Source organism: Argentina silus, assembly GCF_951799395.1.
Source record: "Argentina silus genome assembly, chromosome: 18".
Classification (NCBI taxonomy): domain Eukaryota; kingdom Metazoa; phylum Chordata; class Actinopteri; order Argentiniformes; family Argentinidae; genus Argentina; species Argentina silus.
In genome coordinates this window covers 9,396,340-9,416,829 of record NC_139672.1, presented here as the reverse complement: position 1 = coordinate 9,416,829, position 20,490 = coordinate 9,396,340, and the positions used below count along the sequence as shown (strand labels likewise).

Genomic DNA, 20,490 nt, shown 5'->3' with positions numbered 1-20,490 from the left:
GCTCACAAGCCTAAAGACTGAATGGTGCTAAATGCTCTGTTTACGTTCTGTAAACACACACACACACACACACACACACACACACACACACACACACACACACACACAGTAGTAAGCTTCTCTAGTTGGAGCTCCTGAGGGGAGGGCCGGGATGGTAGCAGAGTTATGAGTGTGGGGGTATAGTGAGGTTGAGTGTGTCTGTGTGTGTGTGTGTGTGTGTGTGTGTGTGTGTGTGTGTGTGTGTGTGTGTGACTACTTGGAGGGAATCCAAAATGTTGAAGCAAGACCAAAAGGAATAAAGACGTTAGAGATCTTTACAGATAGGGAGAAAAAGATAGAGAGAGATTGAGAAAGAGAGAGAGAGAGAGAGAGACAGAGAGAGAGAGAGAGAGAGAGAGAGAGAGAGAGAGAGAGAGAGAGAGAGAGAGAGAGAGAGAGAGAGAGAGAGAGAGAGATGTGTTTGTCTCTCTGCTGGTGCTTAAAAATAGATGGAAAATTACTGCCTACCGTGAACCCCCCCCCCACACACACACACACACACAGACACACACACACACACACACACACACACACACTGCCCCTAGGCTCTCGCACAGGAAGTGGTGAGACTGAGTGAGAGCAACACCATGACGCTACTCTCAGCTCAGAGCGAGTGTGTTTGTGTGTGTGTGTGTGTGTGTGAATGAATGTGTGTGTGTGTATGTATGCATTTATGTACTGTGTGTATGCCTATGCATGTGTGTGCATCTGTGTTTGAAGCTTATGTGCTTTCGGTCTGTTTTAGATTCAAGGAGTAGACTCAGCTCTCTTCTCCACCCCTGCAACAAGTTTGTTTTTGCGTTTTGCAACACACAGCGAGAGAGACAGAGAGACAGAGAGAGAGAGAGAAGGAGAGAAGGAGAGAGGGAGAGAAGGAGAGAGGGAGAGGGAGAGGACTCTGTTGAACTGTCGAACAACCCTGCTGTTAGACCAAAACTAGGTACTGTAATGCATAACAAAAACACACTCCTCACAGACATGACATACGTTTAGGATAGGAGTAGCACAGTATGTTTCCTAAACTGCCTGGAAGAGAAATGGAAAAAACCATCCCCCCCCCCCCCCCCCCCCTCTCTCTCTCTCTCTCTCTCAACCCTCCCCCTATCGTCTCTCAAAGACCCTTATAAAACGACGTCACAACGTCAGAGTCATGCTTCCTGAATCTGGAAGGGTGTAACAACGTCCCCCCCGCCCCCCCCCGCCCCTCCCTTCCTCCTCTTTACACAGACTAACATATTCCAGTCACATGACCAGAAATGGCAGGGACCAGGGAGAGCACATGCAGAGAGCAGACTGTGTTCCGTTATGACAGGGGCCGTGTGGGAAACCCCTTACTGTCCGTAACAGATGTATCATCTATAGAGATGATCAATTGTACAACACATAACTAGCTTGTTAACAAGCTTCTCGTGGTTTGCTCCTCGGAAAATAGGATCCTACTCATGATAATACATCATAGAAAAACCAAACCGCTAATGTCATCTTGTTATGTGTTAGCTAATCTTTCAATATATTTTTTTGAACACTGGACTTGACAGCTTCTCTATTGACATCTTTCGTGTGCTGTTTCCAACTGTCTATTTGAGGATTTGTTTGTTGTTTGTGTGGTACCACTGCAATAATAAGAAATAGAAAGGTTTGGAGGTTTGTTCTACTGTATGTAATAACAATGTTATTAATGATAATACAAATGTATTTTATATATAGCGCCTTTCCCAAGTGTGCTCACATTGTAAAGGGGGGAGAAGTCATCTCGTCATCTACCAATGTGTAGCACCCACTTGGTTGATGTCACATGGGTGCCATTAGGAGCCAGAAAGCTCACCACCACATCAGCCACAAACGTCAGTGGTTTGTTTGCACAAAGCAGCGGTGTTCTCACTCAACCCACAACACCTCCGCAAGCTTTATTAACCCCTGAACTCCTTGACTGTCCATCAAGAGTTCTGTCAAGTTCTATTTCGGGTTCTGTCAGGTTCCGTCCGGGTTCTTACCTTGAGTGAGTCGAAGCAGGCGATGACACGTCCGTTCTCCACCTGGCAGCTCTTGGCCGGGTGGGCGAACTTACACTCCTGGTCGGAGCGTGAGCACGTGCCCCTCTGGAACTCCCGGCACACCTCCAGCGTCAGCCATTTTGTGTCCCGCATGTGCGCCATGTTCATCGCCATGGCGACCGACCGGCGCTCAAAAAAACAATAATCCCGGTGCGAAACGACTTAAAACTGTAATGCTAGGTTTGGGGTGGGGGCGAGGGTTGTGTTACGTTTTTTTTTAGCGTTTATTTTCACTCCGAAATTGAAATGCACGACCCCCCCAAAAAAATATCTCGGTAGATGTTCAGTTAGAAGCCACAGGTAAGTCCCTTCTTCCCGATTGCTCCGACAGATCAAAACGTACTAGCCCGGGGGAGGCAACAACAGGTGAAACGTGGTTTGGACGATGTTCTTCGTGTGTGTGTCTTACTAGAACATTCCCTTCCCTAATGACATCATCAACAAGAGACTCATCGGCTAGATTCAACAGTGCTGGCACAGAACGTACTCTACCATCTTCTGCCTCGACTTGTCCTGGTCTCTCAGTCTCTCACCTACAGCGACAACAATCCAAGATTGCTTCCAAAGAGGAACACTCTGGGACCCCAATCCTCCAGCCTGATTGCAGTGGAGTGGGGCTTTGACCACGAGGAGGCACTGGTGGAGGGGTGGTGGAGACGGAGGAGACGGAGGATGGAGATCGAGGTCAGGGGAGGGGGGGGGGGGGGACTAGACACTAAAGGCTGGGTATGGGGAGATGCTGTGTGGGCTTGGATACCTGGTAGCGTGGTCTGGGGGGGTGGGTGGGGTTGGTTAAGGCTGGAAGAGGCTTGGGGCAGAGGGGATGGTGGCTTGTGGTTGGTGGGGAGGGACGATGGAGTCGGAGGTCAGAGGTCGGAGGGTGGGGGTTGGATCTGTTGCAGTGAGGGCGGAGACGGGCAGAGGAGTTGGGCAGGTCTGGGCGCAGGTTTAGGGCGGAGGCTGTGGAGAGGGGTGTGGTCAGTCTGTAGGTCTGTATCCTTGTGCTCGCGTTACCGTGGCAGCAAGCAAAGCAGGCGGAGAGGGCAGAGCTTCGGCTCTAGAAGCGGGTCGAAGCTGCAGCAGACGTCAGGGAAGGCACTTCCTCTGGAGAGAGAGAGAGAGAGAGAGAGAGAGAGAGAGATAAGAATTGTTTTAGATTCGATTTTTGCCTCCATTCATTCTTCAATGGAAACTCGTTTACCTTCAGTATGAGAGACTATCCCTAACACGTTCTGGTCTTACCCAAGCACATCTAACATTCCCAGCTGTGGGAACGGATAATATGTAAAAATGTCAGCAATGCAGGGGTGTCTGCTAAAACAAATACAACTTTCACCCGCCCTGCACTCAAACAAACACACACACACACACACATTCATCACGCCATGCCACACACGCGCGCACACACACACACACACACACACACACACACACACACACACACACACACACACACACACACACACACACACAGAGAGCCTGTACAAAGCTGCCTTTCACAGCTTTCCACCACTTCTGGTTGGAGCAGGAAAATCAAATCAAATCCCATATCACTTACAGTTGAGCACCGCACAGCCAGCCGTGGCAAATCTATTTAAAAGAGAAAGAAATAGAGGGAGAGAGAGACAGAGAGAAGCAGGGATAGAGAATGTGAGAGAGTGAAAGTAGAGGGAAGTGGAGGGAGGGAGGGTAGGGGAGGTCTATCGTTTCCCTTTCTGAGAAGCGGTGTGTAAGCGCGGACCAATGAGAGCAAGCGGAATTGCAGCAACATTCTGGGCCATGCGCCAGGTGAGGGGAGGGGAGGAGCCAAAGTGAGGTCGACCTGCCTGACTACCACCAAAGAGAGGAGGAGAGAGGGAGAGAGAGAGAGAGAGAGAGAGAGAGAGAGAGAGAGAGGGGTGGGGGGTTGGGAGACAGTGGGAGTGAGAGGTAGATAGAGGAAAAGGGTGAAAGGGAGAGAAAAAGAGAGAGAGATATAGAAAGAAAAGAGAGCAAAAGAATGAAAGGAAAGAGAGAGAGTAGGAAGGGGCGAGAAATAGAGAGAAATAGACAGAGAAAATGTAAAGAGAGAGAAAGAGAGAGAGAGAGGCCAATGTAATCACTTTCCCTGCCATGACAACCATCTGTTTCTGAAGATCATAAGAACTTCGGATGAATTTGACTTTCCTCGCACAATCGGTTCAAGATATATCTTATTGAGGGACGGATCATCTCAAGCACATTTAAATGAAAAGAGTATTTGAATTAAATCCTCCGTGTCGATGTAATATTGCAAAGGTCATAAAGAAATATCAAATCATGAAATGGTCCGATACTTGTAAATCGTCCAAGTTTTTAAAGTTCAAGAAAAACTCTTTTTTTTCTTCTTACTTACAGACGTGTTCGTTCATGAAGAGCACAGCTAGTGGATGACGTTATCTAAAATGTAAAATGTAAATTTCTCATTTATAATGTAGCCGTTGTACATTATTTGTACAAGGAATTTGAATGATTTGAATTTCCCTCTTATCACCAGAGCAGGGTTGCACACCACACCCTATCAAGAGAAAGGCATTTCCTAGAACACCATGTGTGCGTTCAGCAAATGCTAACAGCGCAGTTACAAATACAATACTTTGCAACACTCTGTATCAGGCCTCTGCAGTAGCATGCTAGGGTTAGGGCTAGCATGATGTTTACAGTGAAATGGGCCTCACAAACCTACTCAGAGAGAGAGAGAGAGAGAGAGAGAGAGAGAGAGAGAGAGAGAGAGAGAGTAACACTAATTGACATGGCTTCACCTTGAATGACCCCCCGAATGCAGGAAGTAGCCCATGCTGTTTACAATGACCTTTGGAGCACAAACACACACACACACACACACACACACACACACACACACACACACACACACACACACCCCACAGCCTAACAATATTACCCTTTGGAAGGAAAAGAAAGAGCAGCCATAAAAAAACAACTAAAGACAGAAAGATGGTAGATACTTTTTTTTTTTTATCTTCCTTTGAGCATATTTCCCCTCTTTGTCGTTTCATCTTCATTCCTTTAACAACGTCAGGTGGGCCAAGTCTGCACTGTCTGTGCTTTTCATTCTCTCTCCCCAATGAGTTCTATGTGGTTTCAGCTGCACAGCCTGGCTGATGTGAACATGTGTTTATTACTGTGGCTTACTTTCACATCGCTGATATTAACGGCATCTTTATTGCCCACTTAAATGTTTTTTTTTGTGAGGTAGTTGCAATTTCAAACGGGTAACACAAAGCAACAGGACAGCCTGCAATCGTTACCAGTACCATTTTCGATGTGCTGTATGTATTACTTTACCCAATGACACGATTCCATTTTAGCAACACAATTCAATATGCTACTTGAATAACTTACTTTTCGCAATTCTCTATTTCTTTACTTTGTATTCAGTACTACCTTCCTCTGCTTTCTTTTTGTTTTTTTTTGCTTCCTCGGCTGTTGTCATGGTTTCCGTGAAAGTGCAGTAGTCAGCTGCGCAGGTATCAGCGTGTTTCCATAGTGAGACACCGCTACCTAGAGCCAAGGTGATAATCACCGCCATGAACACATTGTCATGTCTGGACATGGCCATCCTCCTTACCTCTTACCTCCTTCGGATTAATCATTTCAAAGGTCTCTCATGTCAGTCCACCACTCCCATCGTTTAATTCTATTATAACTGCCGACTTTCCACGCCTGACTCCATTTTGTTGGACTAGGATCAAATCCATTAGGAAACCTTTTCTTTGTGAATTGGCGTACAGGTATTCGGTATATACTGTAGATATTTCACTCGAAATACACTGAGGTATCGTGCGTACTGTCTCCCCTCTTTCTGTTGTTTATGCGTCCCTTCTTTCGCCACCCTCCCCCTTAACCTCAATCTTCGTCCCTCCATCTTTGTGCCCTCAATATGACTGTCTGGCTGGCTTGCTCTATCTCCCAGCATCCTTAGCGGCGCAGTCCCTCAGTCTCCAAGGTCTCAGAACTTGGTGCAAGGTCAGACACTGGTGAGAGGATGGAGGGAATACAGAGAGTGAGAGGGGGAGAGAGGGAGAGAAATGGAGAGACATGTAGAGAGAGAGGGGGAGAGAGGGAGAGAAATGGAGAGACATGTAGAGAGAGAGGGGTGGAGGGAATATAGGGAGTGGGAAGGAGAGAGAGAGAAATGGTATAGGATGCAGGGTGCAAAGAGAGAGAGACAGAGAGAGAAAGAAAGGAAGAGACAGACAGAGAGAGAGAGAGAGAGACGTCCTCTGTTTTTCATTGACCACGTGGCAGGAACATGAGCGTTCTGCTGTCAGAAGAAGAGGAAATGTCTACAGAGCATAACCTTACGACCATGACACCAGACGCCTGTTTATGCCCCAACAAGCAGATCAAAGTTAGGGAGGAGATTACACAAACACATTGGGACATGAAATACCGACTTAACTTTCTGTTTTTATGAGTCATAAAACACATAATCCCTGACTCGGAGTTGATGCTACAACAATGCAGGCTGACTTTCCTTTGTCAAAAGACCAAAACCTCAGCTACTCAAACCCCACGGGCCTGTATAAAATCGACGAATGATTTTCACTGTAGACCAGTATACTCTGTTGTGTGTTTACCTACAGTAGCTATGACTATTTTAAAGTGTTTTTTTCCCCCATAGAGAATGGAAGTGGTGTTCTGGTTCTAGCTTGTTGGTATTTTGCCTCAGAGTGACTGCCTGTCAACAATAATGAAAAGTTACCGCTGTCGAGGCTACGTGCTAATTGCACAGGCTGGCATAGGAGTTGTCATTGTGACTAAACCCGCGAGTGTTGCTCACCAGTCAACAAGGTCCAGGGTGTGGTTCACAGCTATGATAAGGCTTCCTGAGAAATGACTGCATGCTACCGGATAAGCCTAGCCCAGCCTAGCCCAGCTTGACCACGTGCTACAGTCACAGGGGCGCTACGTTCCAGTCCGCGTACTTCCAAAGCACACAAATGGAACACGGAGGTGGAGGAGAAGAAGAAGAAGAAGAGATTAGGTTGTGTGCAAAACCAAACCTATATGATTTCCTTCTCATAACAGAGCACTTCTAGAAAAAAAGAAAAAAAAGAAAAAAAAAGTCCAAGCACATTTGAGAGGTGTTAGCGTAGTAGCCTTTATGCTATGACAAAAACAATGGGGACTCTAAATGTAGCTGTCCGAGCACGTTGCCTGCAGAACAAGAAAAAGACGCAGCAGTATATTTGAGTGGGACAGCTCTTTTGTAGAAAAGTGGTTTCAGCATATTGACAGAGTCCGAGTCAGGGTGATCCTCTGCTGAGACAGGTATTCAGTGTGGAGGACGTTGGCGGAAATGCAATACCGCAGCCCTGCCGGTTGACGTTCTTTAAATATCAGACGTCGATATTGCCCTCACTCACCCTTGGTCTCTCACAAACACACACACACACACATACACATATTATGCGCACACATGCACATTCACATGCGCACATACACACACACCCACCCACACACACACCCACACACATACACCCCCCCCCCCCCCCCCCACACACACACGCTGCAACTTTATCACCAAAGTAAACAGCGTTTCCCTGACAACGGCACTTCCCATGTTGTCAGGGAGCTGAGGCACAGACAGTTAGGACCAGAGGAGCAACCGCAGGGCAAGGACAGGGTCAGGACAACAGCATAGAGGCCTTCATCATCATCATCATCATCATCATCATCATCGTCATCAACAAAAACATCATACCCCTTGGCATTCCTTGTGTCTTAGGGTAGATGTCTGGTTTGTCATGGGGTTAAGTAATGTGTGTGTTTAGAGAGAGTTTGAGGTTAGAAACACACAACAAATAACGCCTATTCATTCCGATGAGCGCAAACCAAGAATGTGCAGACAATGAGGTCCGTTGTGTGGCTCAAATGCACAAACACACTCACACCCCTATTGTGTGTTTAAGCTACCGTGCATGTCTGACTGAGTGTGACTATGTGAGGTTGTGTGTGTGTGTGTGTGCGTTTGTGTGTGTGTGTTTGCGCGTGTGTCTGAGTGTGTGTGTGTGTGTGTGTGTGTGTGTGTGTGTGTGTGTGTGTGTGTGTCCGAGTGTGTGTGTGTGTGTGCGTGTGTGTGTGTGTGTCCGAGTGTGTGTGTGTACGCCCGTATGACTGAGTGTGTGTGGATGTGTTATACTCAACAGACACATGGAGGATAATGGTTCGCCTTACGGTCTAATGAGAAGGTCATCGGCTCACATTTACATCAGCATCTCATTGGCTGAGTCACAGTGGTGAGACACACACACACACACACACACACACACACACGCATGCTCGCTGGCGCCGTGATGGTAGAAGACCTGGTTGTGCTCTCCCAACCGGAGTTCTACGGTAGCTTTAGTCGGCTACTGTAGTCTACCTGGCTGTTCCAGTAGCTGATTTAGTAGGCTACTGTAGTCTACCTGGCTGTTCCAGTAGCTGATTGGCAGGATTCTCTCCTCACCTCTACCCTGAGGGCTGAGTGTGTGGGGAGCTTTCTGGCGCATAATGGCCGCCCTGGCGTCACCCATGTGGGCGCTGCACAGTGGTAGCGACGAACCCCTTTCAAATGGGAGCGCTATATTACCGCAATGAATTAGACCAGATAAGATATTAAAAGCTGTCTATATTGTCTATTACGCTCCAGATATTGACTGGTTTATGGGTCACATATTTATGATGTAATATGTCCATTGCAGTGTTCTGATGCAGGCCTGTGCCTGTGAGACTGTTTGCATCTCCAACCAGACTTGGATGGCTTTTTTTTATTGGTCTGGTTATACAGTTAATTTGGTCACCTGACTACATGGAAATAGCTTTTAGTACTGTACAATTAAACAAATGCAGGTGTTATGTTTTAAATATTTACAAGGGCTATACAACAGTCCTCTTAAATACTTAGTCTCTTTCCCAGCCACGAGAATACAGAGAGGAGGAGGAGGGAAGGAGGGAGGATGAGGGAGAGAGAGAGGTATTATTAAATGTTATAGCCTTCTGTCCCTCCCTTCGAGGTGGATGGCTTTTAAGATGTCTGGAGTTTACTGCAGGGGCGTGGAAGGGGCCAGCGTGATACCGGTCCAGAAAAACCAAAACAACCGGGTCTGTGTGATGACACAACCTCCCTTTACAACCCTTCGTCTTTCAAAGAGTGCACTGTGGACTTCTAGCCCCTCATAGCTCTTTGACATACAAAACAGTACTGCTGATGGGAGCATTGCAGAAGCTCACTCAGGGCCCTGATTTGCATGTGCAAAAATCAGTCAAACAGGGGGGGGGGGGGCAATGTCGGCCATCTTTAGACACAATGAGATATTATCCCACGAGGGTTTTGAATGCTGCGTATAGCGTTTTCACGATAGGCAATGCGGTTTACAAAAAATGGAATAATTACCGTTTTTTTCTCGAAACCATTCTTAAAATCAAGCTACAATGCTCAGCACTATTTTGCTGACTCAAATTATGGCCCTCCTTTCCCTCAGGATAACTTCACAGCTGATCACCCGCCATTGTTCTTGTTGTTGTTTCCTTCCCAGGTGATTCAACACTCTACTCACGACATTCAGCTGAAAAAACCGACAAGTCAGCCAAAGTTCTTCAATTATAGAGAGATAATGACTTCAGAGAGACAAGGAACAGCGACCGCATGTTTAGTCTGGTTGAGGCACGGTCAAGACCCCCAGCTTTGAACCACTATTCGACGGTTGAATCCGTGCTGCATTGACAGACGTGGTTGTTTACCCAACCCTGTTGCCTTGACAACCCGTGATGGGTGTGGTGGGTGTAATGTGGTTCATGCACTGTACTAACATACCTGTAGAGGAACACCTGTATAATGAAGGATCAACTTGTCAGCAAAACACGCTCAGACACATACACACACACACACACACACATTAGTCAGCATGATCGTCTCCTGTACGTCTGTACCGCTGTCATTCCACAGGGGCATAAGGCAAACCTCATAACACAAGCACTGATTTACTGTAGTTGTGGTATATCATTTTCTGTTTCTATATTGACAATCATACTGCCTTAACATAATCATGCTGGTATTATTACTATGCGCTGAGAAGCAATCTGCCCTTCGGGGACGTTAATTTAAATGCTATACTCTACAATACAATCAGCAGTCTATCTGACTGTGTCGTGCTTATGTGCTTGTGCGTGTGCGTGTGTGTGTGTGCGTGTGTGTGCGTGTGTGTGTGTGTTGTGTGTGTGGGTGGGTGGGTGTGTGTGTGTGTGTGTGTGCGTACAGTATGTGTGTGTCCTGTCTGGGCCTCTCTCTAAACCCTCTTAAGTCACAACAACAACAACATTCCTCATCATCGCCTCCACCACAGACACACCATCCAGAGGAAATCCAGGGGAGAGGTGGAAGGGAGAAGGGAGGGAAGAGGGAGGAGGAGGAGGAGGAGATAGGAGAGAGGGACAGAGAGGGAAAGAAGGAAGGCCCTTAACGGGGCTAGAAACTACGAACAGAGCGTCTCCCTTCGCAGCGCGGGGCAAGAGACGATATCGGCAACTTCTTCTGGGTCATTAGGTTGGATCAAGGTCCTTCGCATAACAGAGTCAAGGGTCTGATAAGCCATATTTACTGCACATGTTATCGATCTGTCTCTTTGTATACAAGCGTCAGCGATATGACCATGATATCGTACCGTACTAAACCCTTACAGTACAGAGCATTTCATCTGATCATAACACACACACACACACACACACACACACACACACACACACACACACACACACACTCACACACGTGTATACACATGCGGAAAAAAACAACAGTAAGACAATCTCTGTATTAATCTCACAGCCCTAGAAAGTGTGTCAGACCGCTTTACTTACTTTCCAATTCAACGGCAACCCTCAGAATAGTGAAAACCTTCCATTCACTGGGTCTCTTTCTCTCTCTCCTACTCTCTCTCTCTCTCTCTCTTCTCTTCCTCTCTCTTCGTTCTCTCTCTCTCTCTCTCTCTCTCTCTCTCTCAGTTACTCCCTCTCTGTCAGACACACACAAACACTCACGCACGCACGCACACACACACACACTCCCGCAGACACAGCCACCCTCTCAAACATATTCTCTCCTCCCGCGACCCCGGAATGCTTGGCAAGGCAGTACAGTACTGAAATACAGCGCTCACCATATAAGGGCAGTGGCAGCTTCACATGTCACACATAATTTACATGCAGCAGGCGGGGAGTTCACCTTACACAGCACACACGCACACGCGCGCACACACACACACACACACACGCACACGCGCACACATGTAAAACCACGCTGCCGCCCCCCCCCCCCCCACCCCTCCCTTAGGCTGACGTTCAGAGCAGGGAGGAGAAAGAAAGCAAGGGAGCGAGAGAAAGTGGAAGAGAGAGAGAGAGAGAAGGGGAAAAAAAGAGAGAGAGAAAAAAGAGGAGTGCTAGAGAAAATAAGGAGAGCTTTTTAAAAAAAAAAAAAAAAAGTTGAGTTTGTTAACCAAGCCCTCGCCAGATCACTCCCAACATGTTCACTGTTGAGTCAGATCGAGGGAATGGAGGCTGAGTGGGCCGACTATTGATCCACTTTGCTGCTTCCTGGAACAACCACAGTCCTCTATACACACACACACACACACACACACACACACATACACACACATACACACGCACACATGCATGTGCGCACACACGCACACAGATACACACGTACGCACACATACACACACAAAGACACACACACAAAGACACACACACACACACACACACCTAAACATGCCAGTGAATGTTCCTGCCACTAGCTCTACCCTCAGGAAGAAGCTATTGTGTGACCTTCTGTTTTTTGTTTGGAATGTGCTTCGCTCCCTCTTGCCCTGCGTAGTGTGTCTGTGTATGTGTGTGTGTGTGTGTGTGTGTGTGTGTGTGTGTGTGTGTGTGTGTGGTGTGTGCGCCAGACAAGCCATAACAAACAGATGTTAACCCAGTGCCCCGCACACCGAACACACACAGACAGACGCAGACACTAAAGCTAACAAACCCCAAAGCATATCTTTCCTCTCCAACAGGCTGGGCCCTTCCAACTAAAAGTAAAGACAGACGCTTCGTCAATGGACAGAGAAAGATCGAGAGAAAAAGAGAGAGAGAAAGAGAGAGAGAAAGATAGAGAGAGAGAAAGAGAGAGAGAGAGAGAGACAGAGAGAAAGAGAGTAGGGTAAAAAGGAAACCCTTACCTCTCACATCGCTGTTCGGTGTGTGTGTGTGTGTGTGTGTGTGTGTGTGTGTGTGTGTGTGTGCGCGCGTGTGTGTGCGTGTGTGCGTGTGCGTGTGTGTGTGTGTGTGTGTTCAGACAGGCCGCGACAGCAGAGCCCCAGGCACCGGCTGGACCATTCTCAGGCGGAGCGGAGCGGAGGGAGGGAGAGAACTGGCGGAAGAGAGGAACGAGCGGCCGACCGACTGAGAATAAGCAGAGAAGGAGCAAAGGCTCTGCGCTGTGTACGAGGAGGGTTGTGTGCGTGTGTGTGCGTGTGTGTGTGTGTGTGTGTGTGTGTTGCTGCGTTGGCTCCTTGCGCTAGTGTATTTCCTCCCCTGTGCTGTGCTGTGCTGTGCTGTGCTGTCTCTCTCTCTCTCTCTCTCTCTCTCTCTCTCTCTCTCTCTCTGGCTTCTCCAGGCTCTGGTCTGCAGCCTGCCGAGAGAATGCTCTCACGGGGCGGCAGTAGCAACAGCTGTGGAGGAGGAGGAGGAGGAGGAGGAGGAGGAGCGGAGGAGAGGAGGAGGAGGAGGAGGAGAGGAGGAGGAGGAGGAGGAGGAGGCGGCGGCATTGACCGCACCGAGCACACAGATCCTGCAGTCTCTCTTCTCCGCAGCTCCCTAGCCTCTCTCTCTCTCTCTCTCGCTTGCTCGCTCACTCGCTCTCTCTCTCTGTCTCTCTCTGTCTCTCTCTCTCTCGCTCTCTCTCTCTCTCTCTCTCTCTCGCTTGCTCGCTCACTCGCTCTCTGTCTCTCTCTCGCTGCTGGCTGGCCACGCCCCCTAAACCAACACCAGGAAGTGCTGGCTCCCTTACAGCAACACTGGCTGTCTCTATCCAGTCAGAGAGAGGAAGGAGGGAGGGAGGGAGAGGGAGGGGGGAGAGAGGGGAGAAGGGAGGGAGGGAGGTGAAATGAGGAAAGGCAGGGGAGGGGAAAGATGGGAGAGGGGATAGGAAAGGGGAGGAATGAGAGAGAAACAGAGTGAGAGAGAGAGAGAGAGAAAGAAAGAGAGAGAGAGAGAGAGAGAAAAGGGGAATGAGGAGGAGAGAAAGATTATGGGATAAAACCGGAAAGGAAAAGAGTGAGAGAGAAGTACGGAGGGAAGAAAAAAGAAAAAAGAGGAAAAGAGAGAGGGAGAGCAACAGGAGTAGTGTGGAAAGGAGTTGGAAAGTATCAAAAAGATTAGGGGTGCGTGAAGGAAAGAATTATGGAAAACAGATTTGCGACCAATTAATTCTGGCTTCTGTCCTGATCCCCCTCTCCCTCGCTCCCTCTCTCCTGTGGCACACAAACCACCTCAGCCCCGCCTCAAAGCACAGTGACGGGCGGGGTTCAAACCCAGGTCTCCCTAATGGGAGACACAAGAATCTACCGTGAGGCCAAGAGGACATACTCAAAGGACAGAGGGGCGATAATTGAGTTTCCATGTCTTAGGCAGGGCTACCTTATCCCAAAAGTGGGATTCCAAATGACCTTTCATTACATAAAGACCACATTTCCTGCCAGGGACAAAAGTAGCACCTGGCCTCTGTCCTCGTCTACTTTGGTCTGGTCCGATCTGGGATCCGCTGGCTCTGTCTGTGCCAGTGTTGACTTAGGCCTCTCCATCTATTGTTATCCTCCTATCCCAGGAAAAGCAGAGGAGTTTCTCAGAGAAGGACTTGGACCCGATGCTGCAATTTCCGGTTGTCACGGAGATATAGATAGATAGTCACCCTGGCATCCAGAGGAATCCCATAATATTCCAAGAAGCGTGCTCTCTCACGTCAGAGGACTTATTTATTTCCATATTTGATTTGATGCAGTTGAATGTCTCTTTTTATGATATGATTATATCGAAATATACATATTTAATATACATATGTCAATACATCTGTTTTCTATCACACACGAGAATGCTGATGGCCTAAACATAAACCGTTATACCAAGAGGACATCCTCATGTTACAAGGCCGATAATCTAGGCTTAGACGTGGCAGGCAGGGCTACATGCTCATCACTCCAAATCACCTCTGCTACATGTGTGTTTTGAGCCAGAGGAGGGATCACCCCCTCGCCGACGGACCCAGGCTTTAGTGGCCTGAGGCTGGAGGGAGTGTTGAGGTCCGGGGGGCTTTGGGGCTGGAGAAGCCATCATACACGCAGCTGCCAGGGCCAGAGACAGCTCACTACTCTCCGCCATACAGAGAGACCACAGTCACAGGGCGGGGCCTCGCGCTAATTATACCCCCAGGGAGAGAATGTGAGGTCACTGTTGTTGAACTTGACGACTGCAACCAGGAAGGAGCTTCAAGGGCCTTCTAGAGCTTCTCTTCTCCTGTGGTCGCATTGAGAATCCAAATACACGATGGTACGCACACACACACACGTGCACACGCATGCACGCACACACACACACATGCACATATGCACGCTCATGTGCATACACACACTCACACACAAACACACACACACACACACACACACACACACACAGAGAACAATTATTATTGAGATACACACATTGTCTGCATGCGCCCTCAGCTCACACTTCCTAATGAAACACATTTTAAGGCAGAAATGGAACACTCTGAACTTCTGCTCCTGTGGACACAGACAGTAAGCTACTGTGGGTCTCTCCTCCTCTCTCCCCCCTTCTCCCCCTCTCTCTGGACCTGAGACTGTGTGTATGTGTGTGTGTGTGTATGTGTGTGTGTGTGTGTGTGTGTGTGTGTGTGTGTGTGTGTGTGTGTGTGTGTGTGTGTGTGTGTATGCGCGTGTGTGTGCGTGTGCGTGCGTGTGTGAGCGTGTGCGTGCGTGCGTGTGTGTGTGTGTGTGTGTGTGTGTGTAGCCCTCTCTAGCTCTCCTCTCTAACCCAGGCCCTGGTGATAAGTCAGCTCTAATTTCCACGGCTAGGCCCTAAACCCCGGGTGACAATCTCTGACTAGGCTACAGCCACCGTATATGTACAGCACTGGGGTGCACTCTGAACACACTCACCCTTCAACTACAGCACTGTTCTCTCTCTCTCTCTCTCTCTCTCTCTCTCTCTCTCACGACTTTCTCTCATAAACTACTATCTCTCTCTCACTCTCTCTCTATCTCTAGCTATCTCTCTCTCTCTCCCTCTCTCAGTCTCTCTCACACACACACACAGACACACACACACACTCTCTCTATCTCTCTCTCCCTCTCTCTCTCTCCCTCCCTCTCTCTCTCAGTCTCTTTCTCTCCCTCTCTCTCTCTCTAACTCTCTCTGACCACCAATCGTAGTGCAGTACAACCCTGGACAGACTGTGTGGTATAAAAAAAGGCTGACAAAAAAGTTAGCCGAAAAAAATGTTGTTGTTGGCCCGAAAGAGCGGTGAGTCAGTATCATACTTTGACGAGCCGTGGTAAATCTATTAGTTACAACGTTATTGGACTTGACGGCCAATCCGTTTTCACCAGTAATGTCCACACACATGGAAACACATTACAAACATCAATACGCCTGTGGAAGCCGTATGGAAACAGGCTCGCCTTTCTGAGCCAAAATGGCTGTTTCTGATTAGCTTTCATATGACTTTTTCGCTATAAGGAAACTGCAATGCTGGGCCACAGAGGCCAGGTCACTCTGACCCGAAATGGAGAAGTTGGCTTTGACCCGTAATGGAGGGAAGAGAGTGATTGATGCTGTTTTGGCTGCGTTTGAGAGACGAGGTACCAAAAAACTCTCTCAGAGATCTGAGCACGCTGTGAAACTCAGACACTGACGTGGAATTTCCCCTCTCTCCCTCTGCTGCTGACATCACGCCAATGCTTTGCGCGCTCTCTTTCTCTCTCTTTCTCTCTCTTTCTCTCTTTCTCTCTCTTTCTCTCTCTGTCTCTCTCTCTCTCTCTCTCTTTCACTGTCTCTCTCTCTTTCTTTCTCTCCCTTTTAGGTCTATGCCCCTTTCTCCTTTTTTCTCTCACTCTTCCTCCATCTCTCTCTACCACCACCACCCCCCCCCCCCCCCCCCCCTCTCTCTCTCTCTCTCTCTCTCTCTATCGGTATTTCTCCCTCTCTCTCTTCATTACTCTATTTTGATTCCTGCTATTTCCTCTCAGCCTCTCAACCTCTTCCCTCATTGTCACATACCACAGGGCCCATATTTCTCAATTCCAACTGAAGCCACTACTTCAGAGGACAGACTATGTGGTCACCAGATGTTTAAACGTGTAATGGCTGTAGTACACAGGCAGAGGACTCAAATGCACGACTCAGGGATAACAACTAAAATCCAAAAGAATAGTCTTTAATTCCAAAAAGCAGGGGTCGGTACAATGGGCAGGCAGATAATCCGATAAGGAGTAGGCAAAGCAGAGTATGGTACACAGGTTGGCAGTTCAAAAAGGCAGGCAGATTATCAAAAAGTCTGAATAAACTCTGAGGGATCGTAAACCAGGAAAGCTAAACACTAGGAAGAAACGCTGGAAGGTATTGACAAAACTACAAAGATGAACTGGCACAGAGACAGGGGAACACACAGACTAAATATACAGGGAAGGATGATGAGGAACAGGTGAAGCCAATCAGGGCGGGGTAGGTTAGGGTTAGGGTTAGGGTTAGGGTTAGGGACAATCACACAGACGGGAAACACACAAGGGCAGGTAGTGAAGTGTCTGAAATGAGAGACAAGGTGAGGAACGCAAAAATAAACAGGAAACAATCAATGAATAACATGAAACAAAGACAAACATAAATTAAGGAACAGGACGAGACGTTACAAAACAATTCCCTTTTCAAAAGAGTAATGCTCCCCATATCATTTTTTTGTACCTGGGATGGCCTTACAAACTAGCGTTTTTTCATTTGTCCTCATGTCAAATTCACTTTCATTTCTCCCCATGTGCACTTGCAAAGTCAAATCAACCCTGTTTTTCTGCTTCTGCTTTCTATAAGGATAGAAATGCTGATACTTGATGCGATGGTGACATTATATGAGTAGCTGTTTCTCTTCAGAGAGTCGGTTTGTGTATCGTTGCTCTAGATGAGGTCACACGAGGCTCATACGAGTGTGTTTCAGTTTGAGGTGAGTATGTGCAACAGGGACGTTGTGGTTGAGAAACTGTAGCTTGCTGTTGCTAATTCCGTTTTAGAAACTAGTCGGGCGGTAGTGCAAACCAACGTTCGCTGATAGAGAACAGGAAGAGGAGGGTGGGTGTGTGTGTGTGTGTGTGTGTGTGTGTGTGTGTGTGTGTGTGTGTGTGTGTGTGTGTGTGTCTGTGTCTGTGTCTGTGTGTCTGTAGTTGTGAAAGTACCTCGGCACCCCAGAGAAAACCTATTCGGAGGAAGAAGCAAGGTAGATAACATCACCGCATGTGTACATACTAGAAGTATGTTCACTTTATAACGTGACCTTTAACCTTTTACAATCACTCATCATACTGTATGTGTCACAATGAGGCCATATCTTAACTCCCTCTGTCCGTCTGTCTGTCTGTCTGTCTGTCTGGTGTGTGTGTGTGTGTGTGTGTGTGTGTGTGTGTGTGTGTGTGTGTGTGTGTGTGTGTGTGTCTCTCTCATTCTCTCTCTCTCTCTCTCTCTCTCCCTCTTTTTACTCAACCACCTCAGACAGAGGGAGAGAGTGACAGTAGACTAGACCACAGTTGATAAAGATGTCTTTTTCTGCCTCCCTCTCTCTCGTTCTCTCTTTGAGAACTTGCTGAGTTTCTCCAATTCTCTCTCACACTCACTGGGTTTCTCCCTCTCTACTCTCCCTCTCTCTCTCTCTCCCTCCTTAGTGAACTCACTGAGTTTCTCTCCCTCTCTCCCTCACTCCGCTCAGCACTCTGCTATTTCCCAGCCTTCTGTAAATGGCACTGGCTGGCTGATGTGAACTCTCACTCCACTGGGGAAATGTCCCAGACCCTTTATGAGCCATAGGCCTGACGGATCCATCGATCACACAACGCCACAGACACACATTACGCCCTCCTTACACAGCCTCATCACACACACACACACACACACACACACACACACACACACACACACACACACACACACACACACACAGCACACAGCACACAGCACACAGCGTCACAGACAAAGCCCCGTAGAGGGAAGTGACGTTCGACGTCAGCCATTTCGCAACATTTTTTTTCCCGCCGGGCGGTTACGAGACACCAGAATGCAGATCGGAGGTGTTCCCTATTGCTTAAAATGGCTGCTGATTCTTTGTAAAAAAAACAAATAAAAAAAAACATTAAAAAGTAAATCGGCGACGTCGATCGGTCGACTCTAGCGTGTTTGTTGAACACAGCCGGGTGTTTATGACTGAGGAAGGCATACTGACTAAAGTAAAAGAGTAAAAGAGACCAAAATCAGCAAACAAACACCCTGCAAAGACTAGAGGACAAACCAGACGCAACACACTGACAAAACTGTCGGCCTAGTAGAGGAAAACTCTAACTTTCTTTGGGAATAATCAAATAAATTCGCCACAATGTTGCGATGTCCTACTGCTCGCCCTATTGCCTTTGGCGTTCTCTCTGCTCTGGCGCAGTTAAAGGAAGCCCCACTGCAGCTGTAATTTCAACTGTTCACTGTGAGCCGTATTGTCCCAAACTGACAGTGTGTGTGAGCAGCATACTTGAGTCTGAGGCTTATCTTTGAGATAAAAAAACAAAAAATAACTGGGAACACCCTTTGCGAAGAAATATTTCAGTTGGCCTTGCAGTGTGCTATTGAAACAAGTCACGATCCTAACGTCTGAACCACTGAAGCAGTTACTGTGTACAAACCTTCACTGTCCTAATCAAGACCATATTACACACACACACACACACACACACACACACACACACACATATTTAAACACCCACAGACTAAACAAAAGGATACATAGTAAAAAGCAAAAACCCACGCATGACTAACTTTGAAGCAAGAATTCAAACAACAGAAAAATACTTTGCTACTGTAAGAGCTAGTTCATTCCCAGAACATGCACACGTTAAGATATACAATACATAACCCTACACATGCTGGACTACTGCAAAGTACCACTGAATGAAAATGCAGCATTGTTTTGCCACTGTACGGATGTGCCGATTACTCACACATTTGTCAAATATGCTGCTTATAGTTTTACAGAATAATGAAACTTCAAGCTCAGAGATAACAGAGTTGTGTTGAGTTTACAGTCAAATACAATAGAGTTTAAAAGAGTTTCCCTCCTATTCTGCATGAAGAATCGTGACCCTTGATGCCCCCCCATGTCCTTACCTGTATGCTCGTCTAAGGCTGACGTGACACTGACACTGGCAACGCCACTCCAACGCAGGTCACAGCGCACTGCAATGCATCATGGGTCAAACTGCCTCTGTCTTTCCCACTCCCTCTCTCTCTCTCTCTCTCTCTCTCTCTCACTCTCTCTCTCCCCAGTTCTCTCTCTCTCTCTCACTCTCTCCACAGTTCTCTCTCTCTCTCTCTCTTTCTCTCTTTCTCTCTCTCTCTCTCTCTCTCTCTCTCTCTCGTTCTCTCTCTCCTTCACTCTCTCACTCCAAACAGCGCCTTCTGCTTGGCAGAGGCCGTATGACAAACGCGGCTGGCTTGACAACGAACCATCACTGCGCAACGCCGGGTTGCCACGGTAACCGCTCCTTATCTCATTTGCATCTTTTGCTAACATTATCTACTGCTGCCAAATATGGTAACGCTTGTTTCTCCTCCCCTCCGCCCCTCCTCTGTCTCTATGTCTTTCACTTCCCCTTTCCTCTAATTCTCTCAGTGTGTGTGTGTGTGTGTGTGTGTGTGTGTGTGTGTGTGTGTGCATACATGCGTGTCGCCACTTATAAATGTGTTTGTGTGTCTCTGTCTATCTGTCTGCCTGCCTGCCTGCCTGCCTGCCTGTCTGCCTGCCTGTCTGTCTGCCTGCCTGCCTGTCTGTCTGACTGCCTGTCTGTCTGTCTGTCTGTCTGTCTGTCTGTCTGTCTGTCTGTCTGTCTGTCTGCCTACGTGCGTGCGTGTGTGTGTGTGTGTGTGTGTGTGTGTGTGTGTGTGTGTGTGTGTGTGTGTGTGTGTGTGTGTGTGTGTGTGTGTGTGAAAAGAGGAAGTGGCCTCTGACATCTGACCAGTTTGCAACTTTCGAGATAAGGAGTGAAACAGCTTGAAACAGGAAGTGTGTGTGTGTGTG

At 47.7% G+C, this 20,490-nt stretch overlaps 1 protein-coding gene across 14 annotated transcripts in view; it reads right to left on the bottom strand.

The window, feature by feature from the left end:
* mbnl1 (muscleblind-like splicing regulator 1) overlaps positions 1–19,977 on the bottom strand; it is a 47,932-nt gene extending 27,955 nt beyond the window's left edge. For 4 of the 14 annotated variants that reach the window (XM_083689712.1, XM_083689724.1, XM_083689714.1 and 1 more), the window contains exons 1-2: positions 10,974–11,319; positions 2,034–3,197 (exon numbers count right to left, since the gene is read on the bottom strand). In XM_083689712.1, coding sequence (XP_083545838.1) covers positions 2,034–2,207 — 174 coding nt within the window. In that variant the 5' untranslated portion in view covers positions 2,208–3,197; positions 10,974–11,319. Of the gene's footprint in view, positions 1–2,033; positions 3,198–3,651; positions 3,762–4,873; positions 4,895–10,973; positions 11,325–12,337; positions 12,562–19,580 lie in introns of those variants that run through there. The other 10 variants (XM_083689722.1, XM_083689725.1, XM_083689720.1 and 7 more) reach the window with 9 other exon arrangements.
* Positions 19,978–20,490: the final 513 nt, after the last annotated feature.